The following is an 18,389-nucleotide window of genomic DNA, read 5'->3' as shown; positions in this document are numbered from 1 at the left end:
TCTGCTTGCAATCTTTCTCCAACTGACCTATTCAATGACAATGTTCTAAACCTGTTGGTGCTCGTGTCGCCTCAAGAGTTCTTGATAAGTTAAAGCAAAGAATTTGTCCTAGTCAATCATGTGTCAGGAACAACACTGAATAGTATACACCTGGGTTTTTTTTTGTTTTCTGTGAAGGAGAATGTACTCTGTATAAGTCTTATTATTTTTCGTATAATGTATGTGTTTTAATTTTAATTCAACTTTGCATTATAATTAATGGAAGCAAAACAAATTATTAAGATTTGTCTTCTCTTCTTGAAAATCTATGCAAGAATTTTCATCCGTGCAAGAATTTGGTTTAAATGAACCATGCCCTACATGGCAAAACATCTTCGTAAATAACTATATCTTGAATACAGTTCTAATATTTCTTATATACACACACACACACACACACACACACACACACACACACACACACACACACACAGTGCATCCGGAAAGTATTCACAGCGCTTCACTTTTTCCGCATTTTGTTATGTTACAGCCTTATTCCAAAATGGATTAAATCCATTATTTTTCTCAAAATTCTACAAACAATACCCCATAATGACAAGGTGAAAGAAGTTTGTTTGTAATCTTTGCAAATTTATTAAAAATAAAAAACAAAAAAAGCACATGTACACAAGTATTCACAGCCTTTGCTCAATACTTTGTTGAAGCACCTTTGGCACCAATTACAGCCTCAAGTCTTTTTGAGTATGATGCTACAAGCTTGGCACACCTATTTTTTGGGCGGTTTCTCTCATTCTTCTTTGCAGGACCTCTCAAGCTCCATCAGGTTGGAAGGGGAGTGTCGGTGCACAGCCATTTTCAGATCTCTCCAGAGATGTTCAATCGGGTTCAAGTCTGGGCTCTGGCTGGGCCACTCGAGGACATTCACAGTGTTGTCCTGTAGCCACTCTGTTATCTTGGCTGTGTGCTTAGGGTCGTTGCCCTGTTGGAAGATGAACCTTCGCCACAGTCTGAGGTCCAGAGCACTCTGGAGCAGGTTTTCATCAAGGATGTCTCTGTACATTGCTGCATTCATCTTTCCCTCGATCCTGACTAGTCTCCCAGTTCCTGCCGCTGAAAAACATCCCCACAGCATGATGCTGCCACCACCATGCTTCACTGTAGGGATGGTATTGGCCAGGTGATGAGTGGTGCCTGGTTTCCTCCAGACATGACGCTTGCCATTCAGGCCAAAGAGTTCAATCTTTGTTTCATCATGGTCTGAGAGTCCTTGGACTTCATGGCTTGGTTTGTGCTCTGACATGCATTGTTAACTCTGGGACCTTATATAGACAGGTGTGTGCCTTTCCAAATCATGTCCAATCAACTGAATTTACCACAGGTGGACTCCAATCGAGTTGTAGAAACATCTCAAGGATGATCAGTTGATGATCATTGTTATGGGAGATGAGTGGTTGTATGGACAAGTTTTTTTTTTATAAATGGCATCCCTTTATTGTATACTTTATGGAGTTACAGATACTTCCCACTTAAATTTTTGTGCCTGTTGGATTTTACAATATCTATATAACCAGCGACAGTTATTGGGTAGCCATGATGAGCCGGGGGGGGGGGGGGGGGGGGCGGGCGGGTTTGTTTTCAGTGTTTTGTACTTTTAATTTTGTTTTCCATTGTTAGTATAAAAAGAAAAAAAAAATTTTAATGATTGCTGCTGTGCGTTAGCTTTTTTTTTTTTAGTGAAATATTTGGGGGGAAAAGAAAAGAGAAAAAAAAGAAATGTTCAGCAGACACGTCCAGCAGACACGTCCAGCGGAAATGAAACTGGAGATTGATTGTTTGAGCTGAACTTTTAAATAAATAAATAAATAAATAAAATAAATAAAAAAAGGCTTATCAGTGGAAACAGGATGCACCTGAGCTCAATTTTGAGTGGCATGGCAAAGGCTGTGAATACTTATGTACATGTGCCTTTTTTTTTTCTTTTTTTTTTTTTTCATAAATCTGCAAAGATTTAAAAAAAAAACATCTTTCACGTTGTTATTATGGGGTATTGTTTGTAGAATTTTGAGGAAAATAATGAATTTAATCCATTTTGGAATAAGGCTGTAACATAACAAAATGCGGAAAAAGTGAAGCGCTGTGAATACTTTCCGGATGCACTGTGTATATATGATATATAAACTTTTTAAAAGCCATAAAGCTTATTTCTAGACATATTTTCTAATTTCAAGCTTAACATTGTCTTATTCTATTGCTGGATAATTTCGTTCAATTCTTGAAAGAAACACTTGAAATAAGCTAAATTATCTGCCAATGGAATAAGACCATTTCAAGCTTGTATCATCGTATCAATATCTAGAAATAAGCTTAAACAATATTCAAAATAATGAAATATTTTTCTTGCTGAAATATTTTGCAATACCCTGCAATTGCACCATATTCCAGCAACATATCCCACAAAACAGTTAACTCAGATGATTTGCTAAGCTCTGCGTGACTGATACTGAGATAACACTAAATGAAAACATCAGTGTTGGACTTGTCTTGGCCTCCACAACCATTTAGCCTCCATGACTTTGTCGTGTACGGGAATATACGGGCTTATCAAAATAAGGTGGTTGTTTTCAGGAGAAATAAAAAAGCTGTAGGTATATGCCATATTTTACAGTCATGTCCTTTATCTTAATTTGAAGTGTGTGAATGTGTCTTGCTTTTTCAGGAGTGAGACCAGTGTCCTTCTCAGAGTGGGAAAAAATCAACTCGGGGGAGGTGCGGAGAGGAGAAGTTCTGGGAAAACCCAGAGAAAAATTCCTAGATGTGAAAGAGATGCTGGCAGTAGCCTGGGCCTGATCCTGTCTGAAAAATGCTTGACTGCTTATAATCAAATCCCACATCACACTATTTTGTGATTTGCTTAATGAGGAGAGGCCTGATTTACACTGATTTTACATCAGACTAAACAACAGTTTGAAAATTTCCCGACTCTACATCTGTTGCTCTGGAGCTTATTATTTGCTTAGAGTCTGGATGAAGAAAAACATTCATGCTTTTAATGTGTGGCTTTATGTGAAGCCTCTCGGGCCACGTTTCAAAAGCACTGCAACAGTACACCTAACCCTGGAACTAGCATGTGGAAAAAAGTTTTAATAATCAATGTGGCCAAGTGCTGGCTTTCACTGCAGCTGTAAGCTTTGCTGACGTTTCCCTGGTTGGCTCTAAATACTGAAATAACATTGTGGATTGTGCAGCACTTATGCTTATTTTTCTGTTTCAGACATGATTGGGCAACTTAGAACCTAAAAACCTGTATAGTGCTTTCTATGTGAAGAGTTCTGTTCATGGAAAAATTATAAACTGGAATTTATTAAAGTAAATAAGGTTTTGACTGCAAGGAATTTGACTTCAGTTATCATTAGCTGGACTGTTAATCATCCAGGGCTGAGCCCAGATTCTTCTTCATGCATTTTTTTCCTTTTTCTTCTTTACACATTTTTCTTCATGCAAGATTTGTTTTATGGAAGCTGAGATAACTTGGCTGTCAATGTACAGTATGACACGATCAGAAAAAGTTGGATTCATTATAAAACTTGCCTCTGGTGTCGTCACTGTTTGTAGGACTACCAGACTGATAAAATATAAAACTTTACTTATTAGGCTAGTTTGGTGTCGCTAGCCAAGGGGAGCAGTGCGATAAAGTTAGTTTTATAGTTGATGTTTGTTTGACATTCCAGACAACACCCATTAAACTTTCTGTGCCTCAGGTTGGAAACAGTTTTTCATGTCTCTAGGTCAAACAGTCACTCACTACGTTTACATGGACAACAGTAATCCGATATTAGCCCGATTAAGACAATACTCTGATTAAGAAACTACCATGTAAACATGTACACACCTTAATCACACTATTAACGTCATGTGGGAGTTTTCGCCGCAGTTTGCGACGGGACACGTTCACACACGGCAGTGCTCAACCGTTTGACGGCAAACGAGAGCACGGCTGCGTCCGAAACCATGTACTTACCTACTATATAGAAGGCGAGATGCATGTATTTCAGCTACTATATAGTAGGTAAGTACACGGTTTGGGATGCAGCCCACCGCTTCAGACAGTCGTCTATTTGCACGTATAGCATGACAAATAATTAACTGCACTTGAAGCTTTCGTAGAATTACAAATGAAACCCCCAAAACTGTATGTTTACATGATGCATGAAATTCTGGAGGGAACGTCGGACGGCGTGGCGTGGGGACGTAATGACGTGTACCGTTAATCGATCCATGTTCTGTAACGTAAAACGGGAACATGAGAGGAGTATTCTAAACGCAACTCATGTAAACACCTTAATCACAATATTGTCTTATTCAGAATAAGGTCAGTAATTAGATTATTGCTGTCCATGTAAACATACTGATTGAGTTTAATGGAATTAGAATATTACAATCATTTGCACTACCACATTTATTTGAAAACTAATAGAATGTAAATTCCACAAACAGCCTTGTGTCACGAAAGAGATATTTTTAACATTTCATATTTGTTGCGATGTCATATCAAATGGTTAAATTGTTTCATCGATTCATAGGGCTAATAAAATTGATATGGAAAAAATAAAAATAAAAAATGTATTCAGCTTTGTGCTAGGCAAAGAAAACCTATTCATGTATTTCCAAGTTGGTTTGGTTATAGATATGGTTATAAATGTTATAGGCACGGAGAGTTGAATGGGTATTGTCGCGAATGTCAAACAAACGTCAGATATAAAACCAATTTATAAAACATCAGATATAAAACACAACTAAGCTATGGGTTTATCTGCTTGAGTACCATGCAGAGTACATTATCTTTCCTTATGCTCTGCTCATATCATGTTCACATAAACTGGAACTCAGACATTTACACACCTTGTTTTCCTGCTCAGCATCAGAGGATGTTATAGTTTCCGTTTCAACCCCTTTACTGGTTAAAAAAAAATCAGCGAATATCCATTTTCCCCTCACACTGACTATGAGCTAGTGTTTGGCAGAATTGAGAGACTGTCAGCCAATAAGACATGTGTTTCCAAGTATTTTCCTGTAAACCCTGTCTGATTGTTCTCGCTGCCGTTCACTGAAGATATAAAATTACAGATGGTCTTCTTTTGCTGACGTTCAGTTATGTAGTGACAAACCACTCCAAGTGGAGAATTATTCTGGGCTAAAAAAAGAAATCTTCGGGGCTACAGCCCCAAATGCCCAGACCAGGTTACGCCTCTGGTTACTGCCTTAAATTAAAAAGCTAAAACTAAGTTAAGCAGTAAATTAAACAAGTACAGGAAAAGTAATAAAATAGAATACAAAAAAATACTGTACATATAAATAAATATATGTTTATATATGTTGATTGCCAGATAAGGATAACATTCCTAAAGGGACATTATAAAATGATGTGAGTAGACAAAAAAGCATTATAGAATACATAATATATATATAGAGTCCCCTCTGAAACTATTGGCATGGCAATGTCGATCTAACACTAACATCTAACAGATGGTGGGGCCCCTGTGGATCTCAAATTAAGATCATCAGTGTGAATTGGCACCCATTAAATATGGAATTTCCATGAGAGTACATAGTAGAGTTATATAATCATGCAATCACACATTGATTCATTTTATTTCTTTATTTTATTTATACCGTGTTGAAGTAAGAGTGAAATCTCAGGAGTTCTGCATTTTAGTACACATGTTGAAGCCTTGAACACTGAATAGTAATTAGTTCTTAATTTAAAGTACACTGATCAGCCATAACATTAAAAGCACTGACAGGTGACATGAATAACATTGATTATCTTGTTACAATGGCACCTGTCAAGGGGTGGGATAAATTAGTCAGCAAGTCAGTTCTCAAAGTTGATGTGTTGGAAGCAGGAAAAATGGTCAAGCGTAGGCAAGGATTTGAGCAACTTTGACCAGGGCCAAGTTGTAATGGCTAGACGACTGGGTCAGAGCCTGGGTCTTCCCGGGGTTTTTCTGGTATAAGTGGTCCAAGGAAGGACAACTGCTGAACAGCCGGCAGGGTCACAGGTTCACATGGCTCAATGATGTAAGTGGGGAGGGAAGACATTTCGTCAGCTGGGATTTCCACTTCCACTCTTCACTGGAGTCTGGAATTTCCAGATCCAGATACGGTGCTTCCCAACAGTTAGGCAGCCAAATAGCAAGGATAGTGTAATAGTGTGTGGAGGCAGATGCTATCCTGGGTTAGGGTTAGAAAAAAAACAAACCTCTGCTAGATAATTTGGAAATTCAAAATGTGCCCCAATAAATCTCATTCTGTCCTGTATTGGCCTCACAGCTAGAGTACTAGTGATTCTGCCGAGGCATTTGAATCATAGGACAGTGCTTTCTCCTTTCAAACTTTCTACTTTTATTTCCCTTATCCTAAATCTTTCTTGATGTTATTCACAGATAACGTATGACTAGCTTGTAATGAGAATGTAACATGACATGCTCTGGTATTTAATCTGAGGCTTGCGTTACAACTTGAGAGTTTGTGTATTCCCTGAATTGCAGATTCCAAAACGGTTTCAGTGGGAGGTCTTATTTCTTCTACTAACAAAAATATGCTGGTGGTCAAGATCACAGCCTTGGCTTAGTTTATTTTTAAAGGATTTAAGCGGAAATACCAGCATGGGCTCTATTTTACGCTCTGCCCTGATTTGACCTTCCGACACCAGTTTTTTGTATTGTGAATAATGACACTCTGGCTAAACCGTGATCTGTCTGGGTTTTATTTAAAGGAGTGTATTAGAACAATGTTTACTTTGTAAGTGAGTCAAGTATGCGGTCATGTAATCCAGACACATACTAATACACATTACATCACAGCACTGTTGAATTCTCTGATCTGAAGATGTGGAGTAATTTTCAACCTCAAATGACAGGTTAATATTAATGTGCTCTTTATAATACATTAACGTTTCTATAGTAACTCATTCAGAGGGGCATATGGCAGACGACTGGTCGTAATCTAACCCTAATAATAAATGGAATAAACACTGTGGCATTATTTAAGATAGAAATAAAAAATTGTTCATATTGTTGAATGGATAATTGTTGGGTGTCAGTGCTTTGTAAAGGTCAGTAAGTTTTCTGCCATGGGAAGGAAGTTTAAACTGCATCAACTTTAACTGCTTCTGTTATTTCACAGTATATCTGTAATTATTTATTGATTAAGGCTTTATTAATTGTTTAATTGTAAAGTTTCATGCCTGGCAAACTGCTCCCCACATTGTGGATTTAATCAAATTTTCTTGGATGTAAATACATTTTATTAGAAATTTCTTCAATAACAATTGTACAGCATGTTTTTTAGTAAATGCCATATGTGTGTTCTTTTCCGCCTCTGTAACGGTCCATGTATCGAAGCGGCTGACCATGAGGGTATTTCTTCTGGGGTGGATGATACACTGGTGGTTGGTCATACTCAAACACTGGCTCTCTCATATCTGAAAAAGAAAAAGGCATTTTTTTTTTTTTTTTAACTTTAGACTCTGATAAGTTTCTGCATAAACAACCAAAGGAAATCAGAACCATCTTGAGTTTCTGCATGAACACTACAATTGTTGCATAAGAAACAGCAGTAAAACAGATCCATGAATATAGGCAAAGGGATTCGTAGTTTCACACGTTTGCCAGTCCATTATGGGAGAACGATTTTGAATATCAGTGTTCCGTGAAAATCTTACCATGTTTTGTGTCGGTGGGCAAAGTCGTTGCTGAAATACAGCCTCACTTCCTGTTTGGCGGCTTCGCAGTCAGATTCGTTGGCCAATTACAGGCAAATCACTTGAACTATTAAAAATCCTTTTGATAACTTTTGTGAGGCTTACTCTGAACATGATGTGTGTCAAATTTAGTGATGATTGGACAATAATTATAGATGGAGTAGTGAAAAAACAGTTTTTAACAAAAATCCAAGATGGCGGAAAATCTCATTTTGGCTTTCAAATTTTGGACACACGGTTCAAAAGTTATGACCATAAAAGTACTTCCAAATTAGGCCCAAATTTGACGGTTTCGTTTCACATTAAATATAAAATCATTTTGCTTACATTTAAAATCACTTCACGGTTTGGCACCCCGCTATCATAGTGAACTGCTTCTCCCCTACCACCCATCCCACTCTCTCATGTCCTCTGGGTTTGGACTCCTCCCTGTCCCTAGCTCTCGTCTGTCCACTATGGGTGGCAGGTCTTTCAGTGTAGTAGCACCCAAAATCTGGAATTCACCAACTCTGACTCTTCATAGCATTACATCTATGTAATCACAGATGTAATGAAAACATTGTTTCCTCAGTGTTATCTGTCCGAATCTGTTGCTATACGTCCCACAGTGACTATACTATCTGTACAGTGTTTCACGTTGTGTTTGATTGTTCATTGTTTTTCACATTTTGTGTTTGTCCATGATTGTTCATTTCATTGTATTGCTATTGTAAAGCATTGTTGAGCTCTAGAAATGCTCTATATAGGTTAAACTTATTATTGTTGTGGTAGACGACAAAGATTTAGATAATGTGCTAAGCGACACCTGATTGTTTTCAGGCAGAACGTGGACAACATGAAACCTTTTTGAACTAATTCACCCATGAAAAATGAAACCACTTCCTGATAAGAAATACAATTCTTTTAAAACCAACACAGAGTTGGTTACGTAAAGAGTTGGTGCACGTGTGTGTGGTTTAAAAAAAAAACCCCTTACTGAACAATGTGTGGAAGGTACTGGTGACAGAGTTGTCCCACTGGCTCTGAAAGAAAGCCAGTCCAGCAGGAGTAATTAGATCTTCATGCTTCCTGTAGAAGTCCAGTGTCTTAAAACTTCGCTGCTGCAGGCTGTAACTATAAACACACGCACATAAAACAAATACGCAAAGATGTTAGGTAATTGTCAAAGGTTGTCCAATTTATTTGTCTAAAATTATTCAGCCTTGTGCATATATATCACTTCTGGGAAATTAACTTGAGTGATCAGACTGGTTACAGTTGCAACGGCAGACGATTTACCACATTATTTTAAGATACTAAGATTGTACGATGTTTACCACATTCTTTTGAAATCCGATTTTCGTAAACCAAGCATTTTTTTTTTTTTTGCAATTTATGTTCCAGTATGCAGCCCCACCAGGATTTTGCGACTGCAGAAATTAAGGCAAAAAACGAACTCCGGAACTATCCTGTGGAGTTTGCAATTTGTCAGATTTTCCACAAATCTGGACCAAGATGAGTCATGTGACATCATCACAACACACATTCAGCCAAAGGCTTCTTCGATTTACGTGCGTCGAACAGCTAAAAGTTCTCATTTACCAACAAAAAACTCTGCAAATTGCATTGCAAATTTTGAAAAAAGCTGGAGCAAAATCAAGCATTTTTGGCTGAAATAATCTCAAAAAAATATATTAATAATAAGTCAATGAAATCCTATACGGACTGAAAATGCAAAAGGAGGCCAAGTAAATTAAGTCCACCAAAACCCAAATATTCTGTCTCCACATATCTGGATTCCTGCTATAATGACATTTGATGTTACATGTCACAAAAAGTAAACAAACAATAACAAAAAAAAAAAAAAAAAACACAACAGAGAGTCACGTTGAACCGAACTACTGCTAGGTGGTTCAGCATCATTGGCATCAGCACAATTGTCTGTCGTCATCTTGTGTTATTTCATGCTGGTACTGTGAATTTTCGTTGTAATAAATCTTGTAAAATGACTTCACTGTTGGTATAGTGTTTTTATGGTGGTGTGCAGTGCCATTTCTTCTCCAAACATGGTGTATAGTATGACAGCCAATATGTCCAATTTTGCTCTCGTCTGACCAGACTACACTCCCCCAGTATTTCATAGGCTTGTCCAAATGAGTTGTAGCAAACTTTAAACAAGCTTCGACATGCCTTTTCTTTAGTAAAGGAGTCTTGCAGGGTGAGCGTGAGCAGTGGAGTGCATTGCCTATTGTTTTCTCTGTGACGATGGCACCTGCTGCCTCCAAGTGTTTCTGGAGCTCTTTCCGAGTGGTCCTTGGGCTACTCTTCTGACTATTCTTCTGACTCCCTGGTCAGAAATCTTGCGAGGAGCTCCTGTGCATGGCTGGTTGATGACGGAGTGATGTTGCTTCCACTTGTGGATAATGGCCCCAATGGTGCTTACTGGAAGATTCAGAAGTTTTGAAATACCCCTGTATCCGATTCCATCAATATGTTTTGCAACAAAAAGGGTGCGCAGGTCTTGGGAGAGCTCTATGCTTTTACCCATCATGAGATGTTTCTTGTGCGACACCTTGGTAACGAAAAGCCATTTTATACACCATCAATTTACTAACCCAGCTGATATTAATTTGTACAGATAGGAGCTATAATTACTTGTGGATTTCAGCTGGTTCCTTGTAAGGGCCTGTATTTTTTGTGTTTGAGAAACTCTGACAGATTATCAGATAACTGAGGGAACGATATAAGCATATGTCTAAACCTGGGGACTTTTACTTTTTTGTTTTTGAAGATAAAACCGATTTTGAGATAATCTGCTTAGATCTAGGGAGTGCACAGCTATGGGATTTTAGGGAGGGAGGGGTCACAAGACGGTTTAGTTTTCCTACTTATGAGGTAAGACCACACCTCTGACCTACATTTAATTCAATGATCTCAGAAACTCGAAAAGGGATCATACCCACACTGATTTCAAAAGCATCAGCACTTGTAAAAAGACTGTACTAATTCATATTATGTATTACATATGCTTCTGTATTCTAATGACTAACATCTATTATTCTACCAAAATCTATTATTATTTAGAAATAAAATATTGTTTTGGGGTGTCATTAATAATCGTTTACATCTCATTTTACGCTCTTATAATCAGCATCGAGCTTGTGCTAATGTGATATACAGTACCTTCGAGTCCTAGAGTGTGTGTTAAAGCAGTGTTTCGCAACCTTTTTTCGGTCATGGCACCCTCTGAAAATGTAAAAAAAAAAAATAATAATAATTGTGGCACCCTCCACGCGAGGCAGCATTAAGCCTGATTTATACTCGAATAGTGTGAGGGAGCATGCAGCAAAAACGCGGCCTCATTTCACATGGCGGTCTGCACGCCATTTTTTGTAACTTGCCATGCGGCGCCACATCTGGAAATGAATAATTTCGAGGCACTTTGACAAGGGTTTGATTGTACAGGTGTCTCTATGATCCATTCATGCGGACCATAGAGAGAGCCAGCTGGCACACATTTCATGGAAAGTTTTTTTTTTTTTTTAAAGTAATTTTGATTTACTTTGAAAGAGTAAAACCAAAGGTGAAAGTTATTTTTGCAAGTGCACCATGTTTTCTTTCCTGTCAGTTGGGAAACACTGTGTTAAAGAATGTCAGTAGGACGTGAGGCGCTGTGATATAATCATTATTTAACTAAGGAACTGGAGATTCTGTACATGGGGGGGGGAACAAAAACACACACACACTTAGAGCTTCATTAATAGGCTATAGCACCATAGTAACAGTGCTTCCACTGAACAACAACAGGGCCGAGAATCTCTGGAGGTTATTGTTGGCGACTAGGGTAGTGCCACTGTGAAGTAAAAATGATCAAGTTTCATACTGTACCCGAAATATAAAGAGAAACACAGAAAAGAACCATGCAATGGTGATTTGATTTTAAAAAACTGGTATCATGTTTTAAAAAAAAAAAAAAAAAAAAAAAAAAAAAAAAAAAAAAAAAGCATAATAAACCAAAAATAATAAGGGGTCTTTGTCACATTAAATCTTAAATGTTTTTCTATGCTATACAACAGGGGATTAGGTAGTGTGTTCAGTTCCATAATGCATTTATAAACAAAGGGAATAAGGAGCCACTTGAGATTTGTTCTAATTAGATCTCACAATGAAGAAATATAAATGCAAGATGAATAACAATAAGAAAATTATTCTGAGTAAGTATATTTCAAATCTGAAACAATAGTTGTCATTGGAAACTTTTAAAAGAGAAAATAACGTTGGTCACTACGCTACTGTTGGCACTTGCAGTCGGGGATAACGAATCAGCATATCTCTGCCATAACCAACATGACTTGAAGATCAGCATATTTTTAGCATTGCCTGTAGGGACTTTCACAGCTCACGTGGTACACGGGCAAGAGAGATATTTAACTCTGTGTGAGAACAGTAATGTCAGCTACAGCTTACCAGGGGTCTGGTCTGACATCACTGCTAAAGTCAACAGGTGCATCTTGCTTGAAGAGAATAAAGACGTATCTATGGAATCCTGTTCCCTTTGCAGGAAATGGCGTGGCATAATGAGCGAGAACATCCCCAGAACAGACAGAGTTTCCAGGAATATTACCACTGTGTAAATGGAAAGATGGAAAAATATCATCATAAATCATAATCATAATATACAACATCTCTGGCCAAAAAACAGCACTAGAGGCATGCTTTTCCCATTATTAGGCAGAGGCAAAAAAATACACCAAAGTTTATGTTGAAATGTAATGCAAAATCTCCCAAATGTAAAGGTATTCAAATCAACAAAACACTGCAGCTGAAAAATATACTTATAAATACAGACATACAGTGAGCTCCAAAAGTCTTGAGGCCACATAGCTCATACGGTGCTGTTTGGTTTGAATTTATTCGTTGAGCCCTCTTGTGCACTATTGATTTAAAACTCTGGTGTTCACTAGTATTTTCCCCCCAACTGAAATAATGTCTTTAGAATTCAAATATAATTAGAATGGTTACATATGGTTACACAATCACGGTTTCTTGATGGTTTCTTCATGGGGGGGGGGGGGGGGGGGATGAATGAATTAGCGTTGGAATACTCACACCAGCCAGTGCACATATTCCTGCTCGCCATCCTGCAAATGTTCATCTGGGAAAACACAGATAAGCAAATTATACACCAGGGGTGTCCAAACTTTTTTTAGTGAGGGCCAAATACAGAAAAATAAACAAAGGGCCGGGCCACACACTAGAGGTGAAATATTGACACATGAATACGAACAAACAGTTTAGGGTTTAAAATTTAAAATGAATAAAGAACTGTTTATTATTAAAGTAAAAAGTGTGGCATGAATTAAATACAATGTCAGTTGTGTGTGTTTGCAAAGAGTCAGGTTAATAACTGGAACTGCACTGCCCGTGCACTGGAACGAACAGGCCTGTAGGTGGCACAGGGGGTCGTAACAGTGTGTCTATTTCTAACTCACCTATAATGTGAAGAACATTGCACTCAGTGGGAGCAGTGATGCTGTCCTTTGGATTGAAGGATGGCTGAAATGTCAGGGGAAAGTTTGGTGGTTGAGACACGAAGGACTTCACAGAGATGGCTTGGTTCTCAATCTGCTTTTGTTCTGATTTAACAGAGAAAATGCTTGTTCACAGATGTATGTTGAGCCGAACAGGCTCATCATTCTTTTTGCGTGGCGTCTCATCAGAGGAAACTTGGCACTATCCAAACTCTGATAGAAGTCAAAGAGGGAGAGAAGCTGATGTTGACTCTTCAGAGAATCATCGCATTGCATTTCAATCAGTCCTAACTGCAGACTCTCTTCCACTTCTTCTGCATCCACCAGGAAGGGGGTCGAGAACAGCTTGATTTGTTTTTCAATGACAGAAAAATCTTGGAAACGCTGGTTGAATTCTGTCACGAGAGATGCAATCACAGACACATATTTCTCCTTTTTAGCAGAAAGGTCGGCCTTTGGAAAAGCAGACTTGATTTCAGACAGTGCAGGGAAGTGTGCAGCATTAAAGCTTCGTAGTTGCGTCTCAAACAGGCGGAGCTTTACACAGAAGGCTTTCATGTGCGCATACAGGTGTGGCACCAGCTGTTCTTTGCCTTGTAGGTTCTTGTTCAGTGTATTCAGATGATGAGTAAGATCAACTAAAAATGCCAGGTCGGCTAGCCACATTTCTGATCTCATCGAATAAAACCGCTGCAGCACATAGCCGCGGCTCAGCCAGCGCACCTCAGAGTGGTAGAGTACATCCCCGTATTCAGCATCCACTTCAGAAAGGAAAGCTTGAAATTCTCTGTGGTACAGTCCTCTAGCTCGAATTATGTTGACAGTTTTTACAACAGTGTTCATCACATCGCCCAGCTGGACAGTCTTGGCACACGGTGCTTCTTGGTGGATTATACAGTGCATCCTAAAAGCCTCACCTCCGCTCTCTTTTACCTTGGCGCACACCATCGATGCCATTCCTTTACGATCGCCCGTCATGGCCGGAGCTCCATCCGTTCTTACTCCACAGAGCTTGTCCCATTTAAGCCCCATCTTTTCAACTGCCTCTGACACAGCTTCAAAAATATCTCTACCCGTCGTTGTGCCTTTTAGGCTTATCATATCAAGCAGCTCCTCAGTACAGCAAAAATGATCATCTACTCCCCGCAAAAAAAATCAACAGCTGCGCAGTGTCTGTAGCATCTGTGCTCTCATCGCATGCTATCGAGTAAAAATCAAAAGCACAAGCTTTGTCTCTCAGCTGAAGTTTCAAGTTAGCTGACAAGTCCTCGATTCTTCGCACTACTGTATTTCTGGATAAGCTCACGTTGTTGAAATCCTGCACTTTCTCCGGGCACATTATTTCTGTGACTTTGATGAGGCACTGCTTTATGAAACCACCGTCTGAGAACGGTTTGCCGTGCTGGGAAATAAGTTTAGCGACTTCATAGCTTGCTGTTGTGGCGTTTTCCTGTATTTTGTTAGCACGAAAAAAAAACTGTTGTTGAGCTTGCAGGCTAGCTGCCATTTGCTTGACTTTCTGTGTTCGTTCGGCACCGGTGTACGATGTGTAGCTCTGATGTTTGGTTTCATAGTGCCGACGGACATCATAGTCTTTCATCACAGCAACATCTTCATTGCAAATCAAACAGACACACTTTCCATTGATTTCTTTGAAAAAATATTCATTTTCCCACCGTGTTTGAAATCTTCTACACTCACTTGCTATTTTTCGTTTTTTGGGTGCTGCCATTTATGGTGACTCGCAGTAAAAGTTTTTCTTTGCTTAATTTTGTTTAGTAGCGGTAACGGTTGAGAAGCACCGTTTCCGTGGCTGGCTCCATCTAGTGTTGAAACTGAGAAGTGCAACAGAGTCGAGCTCAAGCTTCTTGTGTGGGCCATATTCAATTATATTTTCAGAATTTGCCGCGGGCCAATAAAAACCGTAGTTTGGACACCCCTGTTATACACCATTTTAACAACTGACATCGCCATCTTGTGGTGCAATAGAAATATGCAATGCAAAACACTGAAAACACTGGCAACTCGACTCCTCCTCCTTCATTAACACTATAGCCACCTGGGCTGACAAAATGCAAAGAGAAGCAGCTAGATCTACAGTATGGATATTACAAATCACAGTTTTATTTAACTCATTTTTACCTGGGCTTGTTAGCAGCAATGTCCAAAGAGAATTCTCTTCTGCCTCGAAGCTAATGTGAGGTGCTGATGAAGCCTGGAACACAAATTAAACAAATCAGTGGCTTTTTTTTTACTTGAAGATTACTGCATGTGAGAAACCGTGCCTTGTTCAGGTAGCCTCACCTGACTAGGTGATAAATGATTGCCATAATGCACCATGGCATTGCTGTCGTCTCCATATGCCACCCTCAGCATTACCCTTGGAACAAAATACGCCATAGGGAAAAGGTCTCTGTATATTCCATAGTGCTCCGCCAGCCTCTGTATGTGGTAAGGGCCATTAGTTTTCTCCCATTCCTGCTTCACTTGGTCCAAAGGAATGCGAACTAGAATGAAAAAGGGGACAAGCACTCAAGGTTATGCTGAGCATGAGAACATTAATAATAATAATAATAATAATAATAATAATATTATAACTATTATTATTATTAAGTGATAATAATGTAGCACTTTATAATCCATCAATACTAACTCTGGCATTATTCAAGATCAAGTCATAATCATCAAATCTATCATAGGAAATCAGTAACACATAAGAAATAAGTAATACGTACACGTGCGTAGACGAGCGTCTCTCTCCAGCTCTGGGTTCTTTTTGTTTTCCTTCATCACCTTTCTTCGTTCCCGAACTTCTTTTAACCTGGAGGGTCGGCAGTGAGGCAGGCCGATGTCCACTGGCTTAAAGTCTATTGATTAGACAAGTTATATTTCACAACAAGCAGAAAATTTAGTGAATTAACTAATCAAAAACATGTCAACGCACCATTTCATGACATTAACCCCAGAAACAGCTTGGTTCATCCAAGCAGCAGAGTATTTGACCTATAAAAGGTACGTTCACATATACAGCAATTTTATTGTTACAAGTCTCCAGTCACTGCACTATGAAGTCGCCAGTAGGCATTCCTACTACTGGTTGTCATAGTAACATTTATCAGTGAGTTGCACAACTAGCATTTAACGTTTGACAACAAACGTTAAAATTACACATTCTGGAGGAAGAGGGTTTGTATTTATAATTCACCAGTTATATATATGCATCATATCCTATGAGATGAAGGAGAAGCAGTGTGTGCTCTTTGTCATTGTGGTCATCTAGCTGCAGCGAAAGCTCAAGCACCAGACAGTCTGGACTGGATCCAGGAAATTATCTGGACTCGCAGGCAGCATGGCGGATCACTGATCACGTTCACTCTACTGTCTTCACTCCCACAGGTAGTCGCTGCACTGAGCCCCTCCAAATTTGCATAAAGTTTAACGTTTCTCAACTTTGTCACATCGCTGGACACGCCCACATCTAGTCGTCAACTGTCGCTGTTGCTCATGTCACTGGAAGTCGCCAGCTATCACTGAAAATGAACGGTCTCCGCTCACTTTGTCGCTGTCAGTGTGTACATAACTTAATACCAGATGACAGAGTTCTCATAATAGAAACATTCTATAAACCCTACATCAGGAACTGGGAAAAGCTGAAGTCCTGTTTTACTTGTATCTTGTATTTGAGATTACACACACACAAAAAAAAACATTTACCTTTGTCAGATTTCTGTTCCACATGTTTCCTGTAGGTCTTCCACCAGACCTCTTTATTACTGGCCTCCTCTGCAATTCTGAGGTAGCGCGTATAGCTGCAATATTTCTCCAGAGCCTCCAAGTTCTTCCAGTCTATATCTTCATTTGGCATTGGACCAAGTGGTGCACTCCGGCGATATAATACAGCTGCAAGGTGACAAGGAAGGAAAACAAGCACGAACATGAATAAACATGCGATGAAAACATCTGTCAATCTCCTCAAGAAACAGTGGTGTCCAAAACCACCTTAACAAGTGGATATGGAAATACAATATAAGATAGCAGGGTATCGTGCATACAGTTGTTATGCATTGTAAATAGTTCATCATGTTCACGTCACCCCGTGTGTCACGTCATACTATTTGAAATTTCAACAACATGCTCTGATGATACCGGCAGTGCTGCTGCAGGATCCCTGTTTCAATGTGGACTCTGGTTACTATTTGTGTGGAGTTTCTGTGCATGTTCACCAAGTGTCTGTGAGGGTTTTCTCCAGTTTCATTGCAAAAACATGCAGGTAGGTGGCTTGGCTAAAACAAATTGTGAATGAGTATGTGAATGTGTGTCCTGCTTTGGACTGGGGTCTCATTCAGAGTGTATTCCTTCCTCATACCCAGCATTTCCACAATAGGCTTCAGATCCACCACACCCCTGATCTGGATAAAGCAGGGTAAAGGGTTTTTGTTTGTTTGTTTGTTTGTTTATTTTGTGCCTTTGGACTGCACCTTATGGATACTTGATTTTGAGATTAATTGTGTATTGTTGTATTCACTGACTTCTCTAATAAACAATATATGTTGTAGCATGTTAGGATTCAAGCCCAAGTTAATCTATTAATGCAAATAATGGAGCAAATGTATAAAACGTAAAAAAAAAAAAAATCATTAAATTAATTATAATCAGATACACAAATGATGGTGTGTACACGTACACACACACACACACACACACACACGGGGCATCAGAATGTAGAAATGTTAAACTAGTGATCAGAAAGGATCTAATTGAATTTAAGGCCACTGACACAGTAGAAGGAAATAAAAGAAATATCACAAATACTTTGATTTTGTTGGTAGACAGATAATAACATTATTAGTTAAGTATCATCAGTTAGGAGCAATGTGACATTAGTACCAGGCTAGAGAGAAAGAAATATATCAACATTAACAGTTAGTAAAGTCCGCAAAAGAAACATGACTAAAAAAATCAAGACAAAAACTCATCACAGACCTGCTGTTTTAAAATGTCTCGCGTTATTTTTGACCCCTAAATCTGTCCCGATGTGCACCAACCGCGCCACCGTCCTCTGCAGCGCCATCTTGGAATACGCTAAAATAGAGTGACGTGTACACACATACGTCAGA

General features: G+C 38.9%; 2 protein-coding genes across 2 annotated transcripts in view; one reads left to right on the top strand and one right to left on the bottom strand.

Annotated features, from left to right (window-relative positions):
- The window catches only part of fdxr (ferredoxin reductase), a 31,924-nt gene extending 28,536 nt beyond the window's left edge, over window positions 1-3,388 (top strand). The window contains exon 12 of the mRNA XM_053639216.1: window positions 2,717-3,388. Within this exon, the coding sequence (XP_053495191.1) occupies window positions 2,717-2,847 (131 nt within the window). The 3' untranslated portion in view covers window positions 2,848-3,388. The remainder of the gene's footprint in view (window positions 1-2,716) is intronic.
- Window positions 3,389-6,750: 3,362 nt separating this feature from the next.
- On the bottom strand, window positions 6,751-18,368 carry mrpl38 (mitochondrial ribosomal protein L38). The gene is made up of 9 exons (XM_053639218.1): window positions 18,256-18,368; window positions 16,987-17,172; window positions 16,008-16,139; window positions 15,577-15,779; window positions 15,415-15,487; window positions 12,851-12,896; window positions 12,209-12,367; window positions 8,739-8,875; window positions 6,751-7,483 (listed from the first exon to the last, which is right to left on the bottom strand). Exons 1-9 carry the CDS (start codon window positions 18,341-18,343, stop codon window positions 7,347-7,349), a joined length of 1,161 nt encoding a protein of 386 aa, XP_053495193.1. The 5' UTR covers window positions 18,344-18,368; the 3' UTR covers window positions 6,751-7,346.
- Between the last annotated feature and the right edge of the window lie 21 nt (window positions 18,369-18,389).

This window comes from Ictalurus furcatus, chromosome 13, assembly GCF_023375685.1.
Source record: "Ictalurus furcatus strain D&B chromosome 13, Billie_1.0, whole genome shotgun sequence".
NCBI lineage: Eukaryota > Metazoa > Chordata > Actinopteri > Siluriformes > Ictaluridae > Ictalurus > Ictalurus furcatus.
This window is presented reverse-complemented; position numbering and strand designations above follow the sequence as displayed.